Source organism: Furipterus horrens, unplaced genomic scaffold (genome assembly GCF_987537825.1).
Source record: "Furipterus horrens unplaced genomic scaffold, mFurHor1.1.pri manual_scaffold_6, whole genome shotgun sequence".
NCBI lineage: Eukaryota > Metazoa > Chordata > Mammalia > Chiroptera > Furipteridae > Furipterus > Furipterus horrens.
This window is the reverse complement of record NW_028327176.1, coordinates 89,940,399-89,963,784: the sequence shown is the minus strand read 5'-3', so window position 1 is coordinate 89,963,784 and position 23,386 is coordinate 89,940,399. Positions and strand designations below refer to the sequence as shown.

The window sequence follows — 23,386 nt, the reverse complement described above, 5'->3', positions numbered from 1 at the left end:
ACCCTTAACATCCTTAACGGTCCCTGGCCTCCTGAGGAGGGAGGCGGCTGTAGGAATTGAGAGGTGCAAGCACCCACTGATGACACCAAACACAACACAGCAGCTGCTGCCCATTAGAACATTTATTTCTCAGAGAGAAAATAATTTCAGACAGTCATATTATAGTAGGTAAAATTAACTTTTGTATTCTTTACAACCATAGATTTTTTTTTATTACCTCTCTTATACCATCTGTTATAAACAATTCTAGAAAGCAAATAAAGTCACTTTCTACAATAAATAGAGCATCGTGTGCTTCACAGCAGACGCGACTGAGACACGTAGGCCCCATGCCACAGCAGGATCTGAGCCGTTTCCTGTTCTAAAAGAGCAGTTTTAAAAATGAGACTCAGAGAGAGACTGAGAAATTGAGAGAGAGAGCGAGAGAGAGAGAGAGGAGACTAAGACAGAGAAAGTGTCAAGAGTAAAGAAAGACAGACACAGAATGAAGGGAAATAGAGAAAGCCCCGAGATCTTACAACACAGGTTGAGACAAAGGTCACAGAGTCCACAGCCGACTGACTACCTGGGGAGAGGGGGTGCATTGGCTCCTTTAAACAAACCACACTGTGTGCACTTAAAATACGCAGTCACACAATGGAGAACTCCTGTAATGGAAACTATAGGCCTGAATAATTTAGAACAATATTTTACAATTATATACACCATGTCTCTTCCCTAGCCATATGCTGTATTGTTTCTATACTGTACAAAATCCAAAACCCCATCCTTTATGTTATAGTTTCGTTGGTTCCCTTTAAAACTCTGGCTCATGTCCCAAATGTATAAGAAGTTGTGGTGGTTGGTTGGTTGTATTTTTAAAAACTCGTGTGTGTAAAAATGGCAGTGATCTCTCCAGTGACTTCGTTTTATCCAAAACTCCTCTATGAAAAACTTGAAACGATTAGAACGTCAGGTTAAAAATCGACATGGCAATCAGTGGCCTGCAACCTGGCCCTGCGACTTTGGTGCTTAAGAGGCAAAAAGAAACATCCAGAGAACAGACACCGAAGCCTCTGAAAGTCGTGGTTTGTCAGTCAGCAGTCCCCGTTTCACAGTTTCTTTTCCTTCCGTTTTTGAGAAGGTGATGGTGTGGAGGGGTTGAGGAAAGAGAGGGAAGGGGACAGAGGGTCAGAAGTAGAAGCGTGGGCTTCCCCGGAATTGGGAAGCAGAGCAGCAGCAGCTGTGCAGGGCCGGGCACGGGTCAGGGAGAGGCTGGACTGCAGGCCCGCACCATCCGTGGAGAGGGAGGCTACAGGCTGCAGCTGCAGGAAAGGAAGAGCCCCAAGGAGCAGAGAAGAATGAAGGGGCAGACCCAGATCCACCCCAATAACCATCAACATCCAAGTGGCTAGATGGACACACACACCCCCAGCCTGGTCTGCTGGAGTGCCCCAAACTCAGTCTGCCTCTTGGCAAGACAGGGAGAGGGCAGGAAGGCACCTGCCTCAATCCAGCTGGGTAAGCTCTCACAGCCTGGCTTCAGCGGGGCAGCTGTGGGTGTGAAGTCAGCAGGAGGAGGAACAGCAGGGGGCGGGGGCGTGCTGGTGGAGGGGTCACCCAAGTGGCAGGCTGGCCTGTTCTGGGCCCTGAGGAGCCAGGCGGAGGCACCCACCTAGCATAGCAGCTGGCCTCAAAGGGAATGAAATGTAAAAAACAAAAAGACCCATTTGGTGATGGTTTCGGTCAGTTTGGCACAAGAGAACGTAGGGAAAGGAACATGGAAAAAAGACTGGGCAGAGGTGCAGATGGGACGGGGAGGTGGTGTGAGAAGGGGCGGTGGAGGGGCGGAGCGGGTGAGCTCAGTGAGGTTCCCCGTGGGACCCTGGTGTGTCCACAGCACCTCTGGGGTCAGTGTCAGAGCCTCGCTCGCCCTGAGGTGTAGTTAGCTGGGAGTGGCGTGGAGGGACCAGGCACACCCTTGAGAAGAGTCCAAGACCATCTCTTCGCTGGGCCTCACAGCTATTTCTACATGGAACTGGTTCTTCAGAGGACCAGCCTGAGGGAGCTCAGATGGGAGTTTTTGGCACACAGCAGCCCGCCAGGGGAACAATGCAGTTTGTCAAAACTGGGGCCTCGCCCTTGGACAGGACTCAGCCCAGTCAGTCCCTGGCCTGCTATAAAAGGAAGGGAGAGCTGCCGGCACAGAGAAGCTTCTTTGTGCCCCGGGGATGGAGGCAGAGCAGGCAGACACAGGCCGGGCCTCGCCTCACAGGTAGCTGGAGGTGACAAAGGAGTGGGGCCCCCGCACACGGCTCAGGTGGATCATTGCTCGGTCGTAGGCCACCTGCACCGACTTGCGGATGCTCGTCTTGCGACCTTCCAGCATCTTGAGCTTGTCCACAGTATCTTCCACGCCCAGGGGCAGGACTTTGTCTCTCGGAAGCCACTGCCTAAGATATGAGCACAGTTAGAGGCCTGGGCCCTGGTGAGTTGGTCCCCTGAGGGTGTTCCTCAGGGCCTCCTTGCTCAGGACATACAGAGGGAGGCAGACTGGGACATCCCAGATAGGAGGCCACCAAGAAACCTGTTTCTGCAGTCAGGCCCTCCTCTGGGCCCCAGGGTGTTCACTCTGCTTAAGGTGTTGTCAGGGTCCAGGAACCAAGACAGGTCCACGTGCGGCCCTCTGGGACTGGCTGAGCTGTTGGAGGGCTCTGAGCTTGCCCTGCATCAATGAACTGATCCCTGGAGGGGTATGAACCTGCTGTTTTTCTTAAAATATCCCCAAGTGAACCTAACATGTGGCTAAGAGTTCAGTCTTCAGAGCCAGACCTTAAGTTTCTACGCCAGTTCTGACTATGGGGTCTTGGCTTTCTGAGTCTCAGCTACCTCATTTGCAAAATGGGTTGGGAGAGGGGTGATCAAGGAATATTTAAATAAGATAATATAATGTAATTTACATTAAAGGTACAGAGTAAACAATAAATGATAGCTATTATCATAATTTTTACTGGCTACTCCCTACCTCCTTATTCTATAGAAGCAAAGGTGAAAGGCCTCTCGTGCTGGTGCTAAGAAGCCCTGAGCGAGCAGGCCCCTTGCCGTGAACCCTGCCCTGCCCAGAACCTGGCCCCAGGACTGAGACATGCACTCCTACAGCCACTGGGTGTACTGGCAGTGGACAGGTTCTCAGTGGAGTTCTCTCTAGGAGTTACCCTCCACTGAGGGAGCTGCTTGGCTCAAGGTCACCACCACCCCAGAGACACCCAGCATTCAGTGACCAGTTAACGTGGGGGTACAAAGGCACAGCGCCAACTTCTGACACGGCTAACGAGCCACCCAGCTCCAGAGCTCTCCAGAAGATCAGCTGAGGTCTGTAGCGAAAGCACTGCAGTTCATTTTCTTCTCCCGATGCTGCATCCCTCATCCCCGCAGCTCTCCCCAGTAAGCCTCCTGAATCAAATTTCCATGTCAGAGTGTTTCCCAGGGAACTGGATCTCAGTTACCATTAACACAGCAACAGCAAGTGCAGGCCAGCTGCTGGCAGGTAACGCCTCACCTTCACCTGGTGGAGGAGGCAGGGTGACTGAGCCTCCAGTCCTTCTGCGCATCTCCCCAGCATGTCAGAATCTGCACAGCCTCCTGGCCAGGCCCCTCAGCCTGCACCCTGGCGCACCTTCCCCAGCAGCAACGCCCACTCACCAGGTGCGCTTGTTGTCAAAAAAGAGGACAAGGAAGAGCTTCTCTCCAGCCTCGGCCTGTTTCTGCTCTCCCAGCTTCAGCACATCCAGTGGGGGGACAGGGATGGGGACGCCATTGTGCAGGAGGCCCTCCCGGGGCATCTTGGGATCGATGATCTGGAAGTAGGAAAGGAGACAATACTCAGAAGGGGTGGGTGGGGTGAGCGGGGCAGCCCGCCCCAGGACTAACCACCAAACCACCACACACCACCACTATGCAGGGTCTTGGCTGGAGAGGTGGACTTCATCCATGACCCTCAGTACCCCAAAATGGAAATTTTGGCTACTTCCCCAGCTCACTGTCCTAATCCTCTGGCCCTGCCCAACCCGGCCTTAAGGTGAGGGAGAAGTTTGCTCCACGAACTGTCAGGGTCCAGAGCTGAAACAGAAGTAATGGGAAACCAGCATGAACGAGTCAGAACTGAGTGGGGTGTCTTGTGATGTCCAGGTCAGACAGGAAAACTCCTTCCTCCCAATGGCTTTTAGGGGAGAGGGGTGGAGGCCATGTTTTTCCTTTAGAATCCCTGCAATTCACTTCCAATGCTCAGGGGCCTTCCCAGACACCATGGCTATGTAGAAGTCCTGTGTGAGCAGGAGGACCCCATCCTTCGGTTCTAACCTAACAGAGCTTCTGGTCACCCACCACCTTCTTGTCTCACTGTAACTCTTCCTGGTGTGTGGACCAGATACATGTGTGACACCTCCATGGTAAGATAAGAGAGAAGCACGAAGACTGAGCCTGGAGGGCTGCTGGAGGGGGGAGAACGATGTGGCTGCAACAAGGGCCACTGGAGGAATGAATCCTCAAGGCTGCATGTTCCACCAGGGCAAGGGCTCAGCCACATGCCCACTGGCATAAATAGCAGTAACTCTCCAGCTCTGTGGAGTTACCAAAGCTCCTAATAATTCACACATCATCTTATTTCATTCTCTTGCTGATGTTGAGAAGATTCTGACTGGTATTAGCTGACAAAGAGGCCTAGTGCAGAAGGAGGATGTAGCTGCCTGAGGCCATGCTGGGACTAAGACCAAGCACCTGAACCCGCTTGGGTCTCTGTAGCCCACTGCCTCCTCCACAGCCGCTCTCCCAGAGCAGCCGGCTGATAATCTCTGTGTGCTGAGGCCAGAGAGGCGTGGAAATCTACTGAGGAAGCAGCATTCTCCAGAGATGGAACAATTTTAATTTCTAGACCCTGTCCCAGGGGGTCTCCTCTCATAATAACCTGCTCTTTTAGTTACCTTTGGGTGTCTGCCAGCCTCTCTACATCCTTCTCAAGATAAGCAACTGAAAGCAGGTACTCTGGTTAAGAGTTTACGCCAAGGAAGAACCATACCTACCCTGCCCCCAGCTATGTGATTCATCAAAACTCTATATCTTAGCCTGTCTGTCCCTCCCGGGGCTAAAGCTAAGGGTCCAGATGAAAACCAACATACAAGCCCTCCTGAGTTTCCTCAATTTTCAAACAAGACCCTGGTGCTACTCCGGTATGTTTCCTCTTGACTAAGCCATGCTGGCTTATGGGAGGTGGGGAGGGCAGAGAAAAATGTTCCTCAGGGCAGAAGCAAGGTAACAGTGCCATTTAAGGAGAGCTCTCCTTCCTTCTTAAAGAAGATAGAAACAAATTTGTCCCAAAATAATAAATAATGGTCCACTCACTCAAATGTTATGCAGATATAAAACAAGTTTGTAAAGTGTGTGATAAACTTTAACATGTACTAAGTGTGTACATACACTATTACAGCTGTAACATGTAAACAATAAACAGAAGGAACAATACAAAAAAAAAGTTAGCATGTTAGAATATGGGGATTTATGTTGCTTTTCTCTATTTTTCCAAAACTACTACAGCTACATTATTTTTATAGAAAAACAAAAACCACCTTTTAAATAAAAACAAGAACCACCCCCCTCAAATTTAAAAACTGTATATTCACTGTGGATGCAGGTGCAGTTGACCCTCGAACATGACAGTTAGGGGTGCAGACCTCGTGTGCAGCTGAAAAGCCATATAAAACTTTTGACTCTTCAAAAACCTAACTACAGCCATCCCTTGGTATCCATGGGGGATTGGTGCCAGGAACCCTGAAGTTACCAAATTCTGTGGATACTCAAGTCCCTTATACAGCTGGCCCTCCGCATCTGCGGTATGGAGGGCCAACTGCATATTATTGAAAAAATCTGAGAGAAAGTGGGCCCACGCAGTTCAAACCCATGTTATTCAGCGTCAACGGTATATATTTAAATAAGCACAGGAAAGCATAAACCAAAATAAAAACACAGGTTCTATTCAGGCAATTGGGTTTTCAGTGGTGGTTGAATTTCTTTAATCACAAAAGAAAATGTATCATTAAGAAGATAATTAGAAGAAAAGACAGAACTAGTTTTAGAGGCTTTTCTTGCAGTAAGTTAAACAAAATCTTCAGAGCCTTAAGTCATTTCTTTAAGGACCAAGCTGGGAGTCTCAGGGATAGCAGGGCACAGAGCATTGGGAAGACAGCCCTGGGCCCAACCTCCTCAGCGGCCGGATGCCAGTGTGGATCCTGCCACCTGCCACTGATGTGGAAGAAGTAAGGCAGGCAAGCTGGGTTCCAATATGGCTACAGCATGTTGTATAACCTTCGGAGCTGTGGTTTCCTCACCTGTCCAAAGAGAATCAGAGTTCTTGCCCTCCTTTACCTTAAGAGGCTACCTGAAAGAGCCACAGACACAAATGAGCTGGGAGAAGCTCACAGCTCTGTGTGTATACACGAGGTTGGTGGGGTGGTTCTCAAACCTGGCCACCGATCATCTGGAAAGCTTTTAATAAATATTCACGTGTTGGTCTGGCCTCAGAGAGTCTAATTTAGTAGTTCTAAGATGGAGCCTCAGTATCTTCATTGTTTAAAAAAATGTCCCTGGATGATTCTGACATACCCCAAAGGTTAGAATCAGCACATTGCAGGGCCAGATGGACATTACCTCTCCAAAACAGAAAACGCTCTAAGAAATAACAGTCAAAATGGTAAAAAGACATTTTTAACTACTGCTAGTAGGACTATAAACCAGAACTTTCTAAAGGGCGACCTGGCAATTTGTATCAGAATTTTGTATAGACATTGCCTCAAGAACGCACTCTTAAGAATTCCCTGTAAAGAAATAATCAAGGATGTGCACAAAAGCAAAGCTACAGTAATGTTTATTGCTGGCTATTTATCATAGTGAAAAACTTAAAACAATTTAAATGAGCAATTAGGGAATGGTTAAAATAAGGTAAGTACATGCATACAACTGAAGACAATGCAGTCAATTAAAGTTATGTTGATGAAGCACGTTTAATGGCATAAGACATGCATGTACATGGTATGCAGTTAAGTGAAAGGGAGGTTAAAGAGTATGGTCTCATGCATATGCATATCTATGCATTAAACAAACAAACAAAAAGGGTGAGTGGATATATATACCGAGGTCATTTCTGAATAGACAGGACTATGGATGATTTTGAACTCAGTGGCTCAGAACACAGGCATCACATATTTTAAGCCGTGGCTCAAATTGCAACCCTGCTAATAGCTAGATGACACATGTAACAAATGGATCCTTGTTTTTTTCCCTTACAAAATGAAAATCATACCTTTCTCAGTATTTCAAAACTTTAGCATGACAGATGTTTAATAAAACATCTAAACATGACTAGCAGCTTTTAAAATTCTCTATGAGCACATATTACTTTTATGCATTAGCAAATAAGTTCCTAAGAGCCCTAGTCTCCATCTCCCTAAGCTGGGAGCCTTGCTGGTTTGACCCACCCAAGGTTGGGCTAAAACCTCCCTCCCTTCTGCAACTGAATGCACCCTGACTCCCATCACACTCTGAAGGCACAATCCAATCCGATAACCCCTGGGGCAAGGCAGGGGCCAGACAGCCCAGGGGAGGAGGAGGGTGGCATCTGAGGCAGACTCACCAAGGCAGGGTAGGAGGGATAGCCTCGGCACTTGGCCCACACCAGCTCCAGGGGCTCCAGGTCTCCACGATCTTCAAAGGGCATCAGGAGGCTTCTGCCTGGGGGTGGGGGAGGGGAGGAGACAGTGCCCAAAGGGGGCTTGGAATGGTGCTCAGGAGTCCTCTGCCTGTGGCCTCCATTTCACTGGGGCAGCCTTGGAATGAGTCAGCCACATCCCCTCCACCCTTCCTCTTCCCTGCCCCTTCCTTACAAGTTCTTAGATTAGAGTTGAGGTTGGCAAACTTGTTCTGTAAAGGGCCAAAAGAGTAAATATTTTAGGTTTGTGGGCCACATGGTCTCTGTTGCAACTATGCAACTCAGCAGGAAAGCAGCCAGATAATCTGTAAACGAATGAGTATGGCTGTGTCCCAATAAAACTTCATTTTTGGACACTGACATTTAAATTTCTTATAGTTTTCACATGTTACAAAATACAATTTAGAAAAAAAAATTTTTTTCAATCACCTGAAAATATAAAAACCATTCTTAGTTCATGGACCCTACATAAACAGGCAATAGGCTATAACTTGATGACCTCTGGGCGGCATTCCTTGGGAATGTAACTGCTTCGTTACCAGGGCTCTTGGGAGAACCACCATCATTCAGCTTGGGCCGAGTCACAGACTGCTGTCTGGGCCTCCCCAAGTGGGGAGTCCTCAGGATGGAGGTGTCATGGAACAAGAAGCCTGGGACAGACATCCCAGTAAAACCACTTGCTAAATGAGTTCTTTTCTGACACAGCCACACCTGGCCATCCAGGTCACCTGGATGTATAGGACTTAGCAGAGCCAAGCAGGTGTGCAGTGCCTTCCCCTGCCCACTTTTATCAAGCCTCACACCAGGTGGCCTGCCTGGGGCAGGCTCATCTCTTCAGTTTCCTTTGTTCTGCATCCAGTGCTCTAGCACCCAGGGAGGGTGCTTCACAAAAGCTTCTGAACACACAGAGGAACCTCTGTTCCCCTCTGCACATCTACAAACTGGGAACTGGGAGGTGGCCACACTCAACCAAGGAAAAGGCCCAAATCTCAGAGTGCAAATTATGTTTTTAAGGAAACATTACCACCCTCATTTATAATTTTTAAAAAATGTACTACTAATTGTGAGGTATTGTTTCTACCTACTGAATCAACAGCAATAACAACAAAAAGACAAACTGCAGTGCCCGAGCTGTAGGCTGCAGGGAAGCAGTGCAGTCACGCTGCTGAGGCAGCTGCAGACCAGCCAGTCCTCCCAGAGTGGAACTTGGTGTAAGTCTCAAGAGCCATAAAAAAATGTATGAACCATCTGCTCCAATAAATGCCTTCCCTGGGAACTTAGTTGAAGAAAATAACTTTACAAATAACCTATTTTAAACAAAATGGGTTCATTACATATAATGTTAAAGTCGGAAATAAGTATCTTAACAATAGAAAGATGAATTATAATGCATTGTTCTAATGATAGATATATAAAGATTACATCAATATGAAATATGAGATAGCATTGAAAAGAGAATGCAAAACAGCATGTGTTTTAGATTAGCATTTTGTTAAAAACATGTCTGAAATAAACAGAAGGCAACACAGAAATGAAGACAACTGTGTTAAGATGATGGTACAGTGGGAGGTCAATTTCCTTCAGCATCATTTTAGTAAGTATGTAGTTTTTAAAATAATAAAATGTCAAAATTTTACCTATCAAAACACAAAGCATGTGCCAATCCACTCCTACTTTTGTATCTAGACATGAGCCTTGCCTCCTGGGCACTGACAGACAGTAATGAAACACACAGGCTTGCATTCAGCACACATACGAGAAAAAAAGTGATGCTAAGGGAAGATAATGCAAAAGGAAAGAGGCGAAGAAAAGCCCTGAAGCCTGTGTGTTAGATGAAAGCTTCAAAGACGGGCACCCTTGCACACCTGCCACGGTGGACTGGACAGTTGCTCAGAACACAGCCTGCTCTGGACCTGCTTGTCCTGAGCACCACCCAGGCCTCTCCTTTGGTCTCACCCTGCCCTTTACTCCCTTGGTCTAAGGAGAAAAGACCTATGTTATTTCATGGTTTGGACTAGCTGGAGTGTGTCATGATGGGAGGGCTGAAAGCCCTGGATCACGTGAAATGACAGGGGCGTGTGTGAGATTCAGCGATACAGGCTATCACTGGCAACCCCAGTGAGGGAAGACGGGCCTTATCTATTGAGATTACAAATGCACACTTCCTTCGATACCAAAACTCCCCTTCTTAGGTACAACCCCCACAGATACAAAATGATCTGTGTATAAGGCTGCTTATGGCAACACTGATTATAACAAATCGGTGGAAACAATCGAAATGTCCATCCATAGAGGGCTGACTAAGTAAATGATGGCACTCCTATATAAAGGGACATTAGCAGGTGATAAAAAGCACAGAAGGATCTCTAAGATATATTATTAACTGAAAAGAAAAAAGATGGCTTAGAGGAACATGTGCATATTAGGCTTCCCTAGTCACTCTCCGACATATACACGCGAGGTCTGGCTTGGCTCTGTAAGGATTACACTTGGGGAGACACAGAAGAAGCTGCTAACAGTGGCTGTCCTAGGGAGGAGAGCGCTGGTTTTTCATTATGTACCTTTTTTGTACCTGATTTTTGTTACCATGTGCAGATATTACCAATTCAAACTTCAAATGAATTGGGGATACAGAAGAGTATGAATGACCTAGGAAGGAAGACCATCTCCTTGCCCAGTGCCCAAGGGTTTAGAGGAGCTCGGGGTCTAGGCAGACCCAGAGCTGGTTCTTTAGAAGGCCTGCCACCCACCCCGAAATCCACCTGTACATCACTCCTCACCTGAGCCACTGTAGTCAGAGTCTCCATTCACCCCTTCCAGAAAGGGCACTCGAGACAGGGCTGGCTTCCCACGGCTGCGTTTGGGGGGCATCAGACCACTACATACAGAGCAAGGAAGGAGAGGGGGGCGCGAAATCAGTAATTTCAATGACTAACACCCCCACTCCTGCTCTCCCATGGCTGACAGGAGTGGAGCTGCATAAACCCTTCAAGGAGAATGGCTTCTCACCTCCCCCTAAAAACTCACATTAAGCTATGATATACTTCAGAAAGTTCCCATGAGGCTTTGAGGAGCCATTTCATCCATGTGGAAGGACTGGAACTGGAGAGAGATGCCTGCTTTCCTACTTGGGAACCCTGGACTCTACCCAGAGGAAAGGTGACCCCGGGCCCTTGTCAATCCTTTCAGAATTTAAATAGCAGGGCCTTGAGGAGGGTCCATCTCACATCTTCCCAGAATTCTTTGCTCTATGGTTCACACTGCTTGTTCTTTAGAAATCAACTTGTTTTTTTAGTTATAAAAATCTGCCTCTCCCAGATTTTCTATAAAAGACATGTCTTACTTCTTTAATTAGACAAGATATTTTTAAATTGGAAAAAAAAATCCACTTCTCACTTCCACTTTATGTGTGTGAATTTCTCTTAGACAGAGATAGATTTTTTTGTAAACTGCAAGGAGGTATAAAATATATATTAGACAAAGACTACAAGGTAATAAGCAAAAATGAGAACAGAGATACCAGAGTAATGGTATAACCTGAACCCACTCAGGCATCAGTACTTTTAAATAGTTCCCAATGCAATTCTAATGTACAACCATAGTTGGGAATCTATGGGCAACAATGATGTGGGTAAGGCTTTCTTTTCACCCAAACTTTAAAAAAATATTACTACTATGTAATTTTTTCAACTAAAAACAATACTTAAAAGACAGGCCAATAATTTGCAGAAGAACAGAAATGCATAGGAAACCTCTGGTGGTGTAAGAGGTGGCCGGGGCTAGGACTGGTGGGAGAGTAGGGTACTCCTGTTTCATCTCATCGTAACTGACTTCATCATGGTCTTATATAGAAAACCTGCACAACCAGAACTCAATGAGTCATAATCCTTCAATAACTAGTAGGTTGGGAGGTTTTTTCCTGCTAGTCAAAATTAGAGCCTATTTGGAAAAACACAAGACCACTCAGCTCATATTTAGGATTCAGTTCTCACTCACCCTACAAAAATCTGTCACTGAGCTTAAGAGACTGTGAGGCCTTATAAAAATATAAGGTACTAGTAGTTTTATTTTATTTTATTTTTTAAAAATAATTTATTTGTTTGTTCATTTATTTTATTTTTAGAGAGGAAAGGAGAAACAGAGGGAGAGAAACATCACTGTGTGGTTGCCTCTCACTTGCGCCCCCAACTGGGGACCTGACGTGCAACCTAGTCATGTGCCGTGACTGGGAATCGAACCAGTGACGCTTGGCTCGTAGGCCGACGCTCAATCCACTGAGGCAGGTACTAGTAGTTTTATTAGGAAAGCCTCTTTAAGAACATCTTCAAATACAAGAGAGCCCAACAAAATGGTTAAGAGATTAAATTGTGTAACCAGACTACCTGGGTTCAGAACCTGGCTCTTTACTCAGTAGTTCTGTGACCTTGAGCAAGTCAGTCAGCCTCTTTAAGGCTGTGCCCCCATGTGTTGCTGTGAGGATTTAATGGATTAATACACAGAAAGCACTCAGTATAGCACATACCAAGCACTGAATAAACGGCAGTTCTATCATAAATATTATATGAAGGGCAGTAAATTTTAATGTCTCACTTTAAATTTCATAAACTACTAATGTTATACTATAAAATGATGAGCTCTGAGAAGAATGAGCTCAATAAAATGGGATGCAACACCAAAACTAGGTCTGTGTTTTCCTGTTTCATAGAAAGAAGCACAAGTGATTTGATCATGGCCTGCATTTCAGCCCTGTCTCCAAGTTACCCAGACCTAACGCAGACGACCCAAGCTGCAATTATTGTGCCTACTGCTTTAACACTCAGCTCTGCCCTCTAGAAGATAAACTCCATGAGAACAGACACCTTCTCAGTGCTTAGCACAGTGCCTGGCTCAACATAGGTGCTCGGTTAATAATGGAAGGAATGAGCCCTGGCTGCTGTGGCTCAGTGAACTGAGCGCTGGCCTGCAAACCAAGGAGTCGCTGGTTTGATTCCCAAACAGGGGACGTGCCTGGGTTGCAGGCCAGGTCCCCAGTTGGGGGCACACAAAAGGCAACCACACATTGATGTTCTTTCCCTCTCTCTGCCTTCTCCTCTCTCTAAAAATAAATAAAATCTTTAAAAAAATAATAGAAGGAATGACCCACAGAAAGATAGGGCAGCCCTGACCTGCTCAGAAAATCATCAGAACAGATAAACCAAGGGGCATGTGTGTGGGGAAGGGGGTGGGATTAGTGACCAGAAGTTCTTCCAAGTTTCTTTTTCATTCTGGGATTATATGATCCCAATCAAATTAATAAGTAAGATGGTCCTTTATGTATTTATCACTGCAGCATAGAAAAGAAAAAAGAAAGAAAAATATCCTGGCAACCAGAGCCCCTGAATCTCCTGTTTTAAATCTTGAAATTCCATTGAGAACCACTGGGTTAAAGAGGAAATGCCTTACAAGGGTGCTGTTTCCACGCTGAGCTGGGGCCCCAGCGAGATCAGTGGCACTGGAGTGCTGCCCAAAGACAAAAACACAGCCTGAAATAGCAGTCTAACTAGAACCCAGCCTGGCTTCCTTCTTGTGGCCCAGGGCTGGGAAGACTGCCCTTCACAGAGGGGAGAGCCCAACACACCTTTGAGCTTTAGTCAAGGTGTAGGAGGAGCCAGTTTGGTACCCCACTCCCCATGAACTGGGTTTCCAGGCACCTTTGAAGGGAGTCAGGAACTCCAACCCAGGACCAGGCTAGAAGCATCTTATAAGATTCTGAAATCTCTGCCTCTTCTCTATGCCTGGTAACTGTGTTCTTTTCCATCTACTCCCCCTATCTCTCTAGAGGCTGTAACATGGGAGAGAACGAGTAAGATAGGGCAATTCTGAGGCTTGTGGGGAGGAAAACTTCAGAGGAACCACTGAGTGCTGGGACCTGCCACGGCAATGACCATTCCAGACCCAAGGGGTAGCTGGTAGCCTCCCGTGGCCCCGCCAGGAGCCCAGCAGCCAGGGCAGAACGAGCACCTAACAGAACACACACCGAACCTGCCTTGGAGGTGCTTAAACATAGACCACAGTGGGACTATTTCCCCTATTCTTAACCCAGAATCCACCTAGCAGTCATGTGGAGGAACCATGAGGTCAGCCTTCAGGAAAACTCTTTTTTCCTCCGTGGCACCAAGTGTTTCCCATCCCAAGAGTTCCACACTTTCTGGTTCTTGTAGAGCTCACAAGACAGAGATTCAATAAATCCTTGGACTTGGAAGAAACTTTAAGGTTCTGGTATCAGAAAGCCTCCCTTCAGGTGAAAGAATGGGAAAAAAAAAACCCTTCTCTCCCCAACTCAATGACGGTAAAAGAGCCGGGGTCTTTGTCTAATAAAAGTCAATTCCGAACTTCCTAGCAGCTCATTTCTTACTCTCATACCACACCTCTAACCAAGCCAAGGCTATGATGCCCCTCAAAGGCAAAGGGTGAAACGACGTCTGCAATGAGCTGGGTTATCTGAGTGGGTCTGGGGGTGGATAGGGGACTGGCTCAAATGCTAACCTCTCTGTGCAATAAGAGATCTGGCGCCAAATTAGCTCCACAAACCCTGTGACGCATCAGTATCACTCCTCCCCTCCTGGTTGGAGAAGGCCTGAGTCAAGGGTCATGCTTTTTCCTAGGAGCTACTAGAGTTACAGACCAGAGACCTCAGGAAATAGCAGGGCTGGGGGAAGAAAAAATATGAAATAAGCTGAAGGAGGTTCAATTTGAGCAGAGAATATAGGGAGAGGTGGTCAAACTGCCAACAAAGCTCTGGGAACAAGTGTTCTTACCTGCAAGCTTCAAATGCCAGTCCACCACTGAGACCCAAGCTACATTCTGAGTCAGACCCGCTTTCGGTGTGTTTTCCAAAGCCGTTGGTTACGCCTGCCAAGGACACAGAGAGTGAGCGAGTGCAGAAACCGCCCCCACCCCAACCCACACTGCAGTGTGAGCCGCCTCAGGAGAGCTTAGCGGGTAGAGTGGAGAGAGCCGCTGTGCCTTCCCTGTGGAAAATGGATCTTGGGTGGTAGAATCTGATAAAGGTTTGGGGGAAATGTTGGCTGAGGCAATGAGCAGACACTGCATTTTCCTTCCCTTCCTCTAGTTTTACTGTAAGGAAAACACAACACACAGCTCACTCAAGTTATTGTCATCTGGCTACAAAGGGAAATACCAAGACTTCCCCACTCTGGCTGGCTCACAAGTCCCTGGATCTGTTTCTCATTTCAAGCCTCAATTATCAGGGAGTCGCCTCTGCCTCATGGATAGCCCACCCGCCTGGCCTCTTCAGATAAACACTCACACACCCTCCCCACCACACAGCTTCATTCTTTTGGGATGGTGTCAGGGGAGGCTGAAGCAGGATAAGGGCTGTGTCAGCCACACCCTGAGATATTGCAGAGCTCGTGAGACTTGAGGATGGGGGACTTTTCAGCAGAACTAAAGCAGACCAGAGCATCCTGGGATGGGGAGTCAGAATTCCCAGGGTTCTAGACTGGGATCTAAAATATTGGTCCCTTTTCCTCTTTAAGCCTTGGCCTCTCCTTTCATCAAGTGAAGATAATATATCCTTACTTACGGAGGATTCTATTACAATAAGTATGAAAGAGGAGGTCTGTTTACAGCAGGGAGCCCTTTGGAGGCTAGTGAAGACTCTGCTCATCTCAGGGACATGACGGTCATCTGCTGTGAAGGCTTCAACTTTCCTACTTATCCAACTCTGAACTACAACCCAGAGTCCTACAAGTCTGAGAGCTGAGTCAAGAGCTCTAAGTCACCTTGGCCAGAAAACTGTGAGGCAAGTCACACCTGTAAGAGCAGGTGTCTGAGCCAGGGTATCCAGACTCTGACCTGGCTCTGCCTCAGACATGGTGACCTCAATTTAAGTCACCAAGCCAACTGTGCCTTAGGTGCCTCATCTGTAAAGAACCAACTTGTTTTTGCAGAAGTATTCTTGAGGGTCAGGTAGCTGGACTACAGCGGAGGAATAGATTCTAGCTGCATCCCCAAGTAGTGGGCCCTCTCAGGTTGGATGAGCCTGATGTCCAGTTTCCCAGGAGCAGGGCCTTTCACTTTGAGTGCAGTGTTCTCAGTGCTGTTTGGCTGTGCCTGATACAGCTGAAAGGATGACAGCAGTAACCGCTACTGTCTACTGCTACATGCCAAGTGCCTTACACAGACCATTTCCAATCCTTAGAGCCCTGCAAAATAGGTATCATTAGCCCCATATTAGAAATCAGGAAACAGGCCTGTTTAATTTGCCCCAGCTAATTAATTTGCTACATAGCTGGTAAGAAGATGGAATTTGAACTGAAGGCTGCCTAACTGCAGGCCTCAAGCTCTTGACTGTATAGCAACATAATGCTATACAGGGAAGCTGGGTCAGATGGGAAGGGAAAATATTGCTAGAAACAAGATGTTAAGAAGGAAGAGAGAGCCGTGGATGGTATGGCTCAGTGGATTGAGTGCCGGCCTGTGACCCAAAGGGTTGCTGGTTTGATTCCCAGCCAGGGCACATGCCTGGGTTGCGGGCCAGGTCCCCCGTTGGGGGTGGACAAGAGGCAACCACACATTGGTGTTTCTCTCCTTCTCTTTCTCTTTTCCCCTCTCTCTAAAAAAAATAAAATCTTAAAAAAAAAAAAAGGAGAGAGAAAAGCAGAAAAAGCATGTGCTGGCCCACAGCCCACAGCCACCATGTAAAAAGACATGACAGGGACATAAGCAACAGACAAGAGTAGGCCTCCCCACTAAGCAAACTGGCCTTCCCACTGAGTCTCAACTACTTGGACTGGCAATGAGGGCCTCACACATGCAGGCCCACCTCACCACCCAGACTTGGCTCCTGACACTCCAAAAGCCCTTCTCCAAACTGTCTCTTATGGGGACTCTGTCTTATCTTTTTGGAATGTTCCTCTCCCAGATACCCAAATAGCTCACACTTCAGCTCCTTCAGATCTTTGGTCACATGCCACCTTCTCAGAAGATCTCCTTCGGCCACCCTCTCTAATACCACCCCAGCATCCCCTATCCCCTGTTCCTGCTGGACTTTTCTCCAAAACATCTAATATAAGATACAATTCACTCCCTTGCTTTTGGTCTATCTCCCCTCCAAGGCAGGAGATTTTTGCCCAGTACCTAGAATAATGCCTGATATCAGTATCTGATGAATTGATGAAGTGAAGATAGGACCCACTATACCATATACAGCTACACAGATTAGGGGGCTACAACTCTCATTAGACTCCAGTGTTTTTCCATCTTTCAATGTATTTTGTTTTATATCACCCTCAAGAAGAGAGAGCGCCCCAGACACAGATCAGCCCTCTCAAATTGCTTGCTCACAGCCTATTTTCCCAGGCCAATACTTATCACGTGCCAGTCCCAACTATGAGCTATGGAGCTCTCAATGCTACTGTTGGCATCCACAGGGACCATCAGGGAGGCGGCCAGTGGGGGGAGGTTCTGGCTGGCAGGGCAAAGCAGAGAAGCAGATGAGATGTAGCAAGAGAAGTCACAGGTGGGGTCACCTGTTTCCTCCTCCTGCTGGGGGGACCTCTCCCCTTCACTCTCACTACAGGTCCTGCTCCTCGGCCGCTTCCGCGAGTGCTGTTCGTCGTCGATGCTGGCAGGAGAGGCGGGAGAGCCCACTGCACCGTGGTCCTCACCATTCTCCAGGGCCCCATCTGGGCTCCTCTGCAGCTTAACCCCATTCTTGGCCTTCTTGAAGAGGACTGAGGTGCGGCGGCCCACACTACTGAGTGGGGCACCAGCTGGGGTATTGGAGGCCATGAGGGACAGTCTGTTGATGCCACTGTCACTTAACAGGTGTTGCAAGGGTTCGTTCCCTAGCTGCAGAGGTGATTTTTCCAAAAGCTCATCTTCTTCCACCTTTCTGGATTTTAGGAATCGGCTTGAAAGTTTGCTATCATTGATCGGTTTTAGAGTGGGGGGATCTGGAGGGGATTCTTGCTCAGACAAGGAAGGTGCAGGCCCAGTGGGCTCCAGGGTTGGTGGGGGAGGCAGTTTGGAGTCATCTGTTAGAGAAAAAGAGAACCTGCTTGAACATTTTAGAAAAAGTCTGCCCCTACATGCCACATACTGACCCTGATAGCCAAGAACCAAAAGGAGCGGCTATTACAAGATTTGACAAACACCCCAGGTCTTAGTCTGAGGTAAGAGAATGCAGGACCAAGCTTTATTGACACTAGTAGTCCTCAACCCTGAATATGAGTTAGGATTATTTAGGAAGTTTCTTAAAAATTTCAATGCTGAGGTCCCATTCCAGACTAGCTGAAACCAAACCTCTAAAGATGGGGTATTTTTTTAAGTTTCCCAGGTGAGTCAGATGAAGTGAAGGTAAAAAACATTACTCTACACCCAAGAACGGCAAAAGCCCCTTGGTTTAATCAATAATTAGGTAAGTCTCAGCTACACTGATTAGGGGTCTACAGCTCTCATTAGACTCCAATGTTTTTCCACCTTGCAATGTATTTTGTTTTCTATCTCCCAAATGAAGCAAACGGGACAAGCAGAAAGAAGTTTACAGATATGGAAAAATGAGGCCAAGTTAAACTGGTGGTTCCCAAACATGTCTGTTCACCTAATGCCTTGAAACTTTTAAAAACTGAGGTTTCTAAGCCACAGCCAAGAATTCCCTAATCCAAAGCCTGGGAATTTTGTTTGAAACCCTCTAGGACAGCGGTTCTCAACCTGTGGGTCGTGACCCCTTAGGGGGTCGAATGACCCTTTCACAGGGGTTGCCTAAGACCATTGGAAAACACCTATATAATTACATATTGTTTTTGTGATTAATCACTATGCTTTAATTATGTTCAATTTGTAACAATGAAAATACATCCTGCATATCAGATATTTACATTACGATTCATAACAGTAGCAAAATTATAGTTATGAAGTAGCAACAAAAATAATTTTATGGTGGGGGGTCACCACAACATGAGGAACTGTATTAAAGGGTCGTGGCACTAGGAAGGTTGAGAACCACTGACCTAGGAGAAGCTGTTGCTGCTAGGCCACTGGGCATGACTGTGCTGCCACAGCCCAGGAGTGGGGATACCAGTGGCATGTGACTCCTACATGGGAAGTCAGGAAGAATCACAATGAACACAAAGCCCTCTAAAGCCAAATGTGACCCTCTCAGCCATGTCCCCATTCTCTGCCAACCTAAAACAAAATGGGCCATTCGCCGCACTTTGGCTCCCTTCCCTCTGGAAATAATTCCCAACCTTTTGAACTGTACAGATGACAGGCCCTCCCAAACCACAGGCTCAGATACAAGGACAGATAGGAGGGAGAGAATGGGAAGCAGTTCAGATTTCAAGCCTGAGTCTTTGAGAATTACTGCCCCAGCTGTCTTTTGCAGTCTGGTTTTCTGCTTCGGACAGGCCTACAGACTTGGCCAGCTAGGGTCAAAGCCACAAGGTAGTTTGAGAGCCCAGACTATCCTTAGGGTCTTTCTTTTCTGTCTCCCCACACCAAAACCTGAGCTGCTCTAAGAGCCTCTCTAGATAATGGTGCAAGGTGAGTTGATATTTAACTGGTACGTGCAATATAACCGTATCAGGTGCAAAACATTGAAATACTTCTTCACTGGTTAATAACAGCTGCTGGGCCCCAGCATCTGAAATTCCCTGAACCTGCCTGCCCACAAGCCAGCAACTAAATACCCACACCAGTGGCCACCAGGAGTCCACTCCAATACAACAGTCAACAATGTACTCGAACTGATAAACTGTGGTCTCTACTAATTGTTAAATATTTTGACTATCATCCCTGGGTATACGTGGAAGTGTGACCTCTCCAAGGGCTTCTGCTTGCCCACAAAGGTCAGACCTAAATTCAAGAAAGGATGCTTCTACTGTGGGATTTCAGCTTAACTCCTGCTCCCTTACCCTGCCCTCCAGCACCGCGCCTGCCTATGCCTGCCTCTCACCTCTGTCCCCGTCGTCTTCTGGCTCCTCTGGTGGGGACTGCTCCAGCACAGCCACATCTACTTGGGACCCTGCTGGCAGCTCCCCTTTGGACACAGCCTTGCCCAGTGAGGGTGGCTGTGGTGGCGGCGGCTGTGCCAGCTTCTGCCGAAGAGCGTTGATCTCCCGGCGCAGCAGGCGGACACGGCGGGTCCGGGCCCCGCTGGACCGCATGGCACTCACCAGGTCCAGTTTCTCCAGCAGCTCCTTCAGCTGCACCTCCGGGGACAAATGGGCCCGGTTCTCTGGGATGAGGATGTTGTCCACTGCCAGGGAGAAGGGAGGACAGAAGGGGCTGAAGGACCTGCTCGGCCCAGGGCAAGGGGATGGGGCTGAATCCTTCAGATGCAAAATATTCTGGAATGCCTGGGCCAGTGGCTCCCAGCGGCATCACTCTGGGGTCTTGGCCCTGGCACCACTGCTGCCTGCAAGGCAGCCACAGGGACAAAATCAGAATCTGGAAAACACCAGCAGGAAGCAGTCCACAGTCATGATTATGGGCTCCACGGAGCAGGCACAAGGCAACTTGGCAATCCCCCGGCCTTAGTGACTGCTTGGCTGCTGCTATCGAGAAGGAGAGAGCATGGGCAGGCAGAACGTGGGGCTCAGAGGCAGTTCCGTTTTCTGGTCCTCTAACTGCACTCTTTTGAATAAGACATATAGCAGCACTGCACTTCCCTACCCCACTGCTCCAATGCCACACAGAGGGGTCTGGGAGAGGAAGACCCCAGTTGAGGCTTTAGCTTTTCAAGCAGACAGCTAGTACCTGATTTCCTTTTTTTACCATTCAGGAAGTGCTCAGTGAATTAGTTAAACTTTAATCCTTGGAACTGTTCCAGCCACAAGCAGGTGTATTCCAGCCTGTACCTACCCCAAGCTTTGCTCCTAGAGTCCACCCTATAGCCCCAAGATCCACCCTGACTCCTGGCTCTCTGGGCTCTGTCCCTGTGCCTCTTCCTAGCCCTTCTCCTTCCCACCCATCCAGGCTTCTCACCGTCTTCCCAGGAGAAGCGGTAAAAATCCTCCAATTTAGGTGACTCGGGCAGGTGGGTGCCCCTCTCGGGGTCATAGCCGATGTTCTCTGCCTGCCGCCGGGCATGCCGCAGGATGGCCCCTCCCAGGTCCCGCAGGCGGACAGCTGCTCGGTGGAAAATTGTGTCTTTAGCATTATACTTCATGCAGTTGGTAACTATAAGGTTAAAGTCCTCCTCAAACTCCTCCAAGGTGTGGTACAGATGGGACTCCAGCTTCCGCCTCATAGTAGAAAAATCCATTGGCTTGGATATGAATTCCAGGTAATCTGGAACCTAAACATATAAAACCTGTACATTTACAACAACCATTTACTAGCCAAACGCACCCTTCACTGGTACTCTTGCCTCCCCATTTTCTGGTTTGGCCATTCTGGGCTAACTCAGAGCCCCAGAGTCCTGGCCTACCCTGGCCTGCTTGACCCCTACCATGGGCAAGTCTACTAGCCTTACAGGCACCCCTGGGTTTTGCATACTGCCACCCAACCCCCTCCTGGCCTACTCAGACCCTGTTTCCAGTTCAAGAGGGGCTCACTACTCAGGAAGTGGGGTGGAAGGAACTTGCCTCACTCAGGTTGACAGGTTCGGCGAAGATGTGTGCGGGATCCTTCTCCTGCAGCAAGTCCAGCGTTGTCCTCAGCAGAACATTGAATGGCATCAGCTCTAGCTCCATGGCAGCCTGCTGGACCTTGATCTTTGGGGAAGTGGGGAGAAATCAGGACACCCCTCACAAAGAGGCACTGAACTTTTTCTCGATAACTTGACTTTTTGTATTACAAATTTTATAAACAGTTTGTATAATAAATTTCCACAGGCTCTTATTAAGCTGACCAGTTTATAAGGAGCTATTAACTTACAGTCTAGAAATAAAGAAACTAACAGGTACCACTACGTGGATGTTTCCTATGTATCAAGCATCATACCAATAATTATATAGTTGACACTTGAACAGCACAAGTTTGAGCTGAGTGGGTCCATTTATACATGGATGTTTTTCAGTAAATATTGTAGATGTATTTTATCTTCCTTATGATTTTAACATTTCCTTTTCTCTAGTTTACTTTATTGTAAGAATACCTTATATTATACATATATAGTATTCCCTCACTTATCATGGGTATCACGTTCCAGACCCCTCCGCGAAGTAGGAACCTTACATTTATCCTACACTCTTAACCCTACGTAATTTTAACAACATATGTATACAGTACCACAAAATCCCGCGATATAGTGAAAAATCCGCGATAAATAATTAAGTATTTTTAAAAATCCTGCAATACAGTGAGGCTGTGATAAGTGAACCACGATATAGCGGGGGACTACTGTAATATACAAAATATGTGTTAATCCATTATTTATATTAGAAGTAAGGCTCTGGTCAACAGTAAACAATTAGTAAATTTTGTGGGAGTCAAAAGTTCTATGTGGATTTTAAACTATGTGGGGGGTCAGAGCCACTGCTGCTCACACTCTCTAAGAGTCAACTGTAATAATAACTTATGTTGTACTTTCATAGTCCTTTCTAAGTGCCAAGTAGCATTTCAAGCATTTTATATAACATAAGTGAGTATATGAGGTAGCTACAGATGAGATCTTTTACAGAGGAAACGAAGGCACAGAGAGACTAACTGACTGGCCCCAGGTCACAAAGCTAATAAGGGACAGAGCTGGGACTCAGTCCCAGACAGCCTGGTTCCACAGTGTGTGCTCTTGACAGCTATGCCACACTGCCTCCCTATTTATATTACCTCAGTTAATCATCACAATAACCCTGAAGGAGAAATTTATTATTCCTTTTTTATAATCTGAAATCTGAGGTTTGGGAAGAATATGATGCATCCTCACTAACCCAAGGTTACCTGGCTAGCAAAGAACAGAGACAAGATTTGAATCCAGGTCTGAACTTGACCAAGGAGCACAGTGATGATATAAAATGTGCCTTGGGCCAGAATTCCCACCTAGTGTGCTGAGATATTGATCCCACTGGCCTTTGGAACATCTGGGTCAGCCCAGAGTGACCAGGACCTCCATGCTCATGCTCAAGCAGCAAAAAGCCTCACATATTTACAGTAGTATGCTATGAAATGTTAATTCTTCTGTGTGCCTATTGTGAAAAGGTTGGGAAGCCATAGATCAGACTATGAAAAGTCCTGCCTCTTGGCCACATCAAAACAGGCCTGCCTGCTTTCTTCTCCCTTTCATTTCTGTGAACCAGAGGCAGGAAGAACTGCTTAATTGCAGAACCAGGCCTAGGATGGCAGACAGTAAACGAAACCATAAAGAAAGTCCTGAGATGTCCTTTGTGGCCAACCACACTGAGTATGGCAAGAGCTGCCCTGTCTCAGAGGTGGAAACTCAGGCCTTGTGCTGGGGCAGTGAAGTGGGAGTTTGGAGAAAGAAAGGAGCAATCTTTAACCCAGGCCAATGAAGCATGTGAGTAACAGCTACTGTTACTGGACCACAGAAACAGTGTGGGCTCATCATTCATTCAATTAATAGTATTTGCTCTTTGCCACGTGCAAAGCACTGCAGTAAACACTTCAGGGAGGCAAAGAGTATCAATCATGATGATGATGGCAGCTGACACTATAGCCCCTGCTATATGCCAGGTTCTGTTCTATGCT

The 23,386-nt window shown here is 47.2% G+C and overlaps 1 protein-coding gene across 4 annotated transcripts in view; it reads right to left on the bottom strand.

Moving 5' to 3' along the window:
- Positions 1-251: 251 nt before the first annotated feature.
- Positions 252-23,386, bottom strand: part of BRPF3 (bromodomain and PHD finger containing 3) — a 34,233-nt gene continuing 11,098 nt past the window's right edge. For 2 of the 4 annotated variants that reach the window (XM_090282296.1, XM_090282297.1), the window contains exons 5-13: positions 21,328-21,456; positions 20,726-21,038; positions 19,695-19,997; positions 17,269-17,775; positions 14,533-14,626; positions 10,516-10,613; positions 7,661-7,758; positions 3,682-3,836; positions 252-2,432 (exon numbers count right to left, since the gene is read on the bottom strand). In XM_090282296.1, the coding sequence (XP_090138422.1) occupies positions 2,249-2,432; positions 3,682-3,836; positions 7,661-7,758; positions 10,516-10,613; positions 14,533-14,626; positions 17,269-17,775; positions 19,695-19,997; positions 20,726-21,038; positions 21,328-21,456 (1,881 nt within the window). In that variant the 3' untranslated portion in view covers positions 252-2,248. Of the gene's footprint in view, positions 2,433-3,681; positions 3,837-6,134; positions 6,360-7,660; positions 7,759-10,515; positions 10,614-14,532; positions 14,627-17,268; positions 17,776-19,694; positions 19,998-20,725; positions 21,039-21,327; positions 21,457-23,386 lie in introns of those variants that run through there. The other 2 variants (XM_090282298.1, XM_090282299.1) reach the window with 2 other exon arrangements.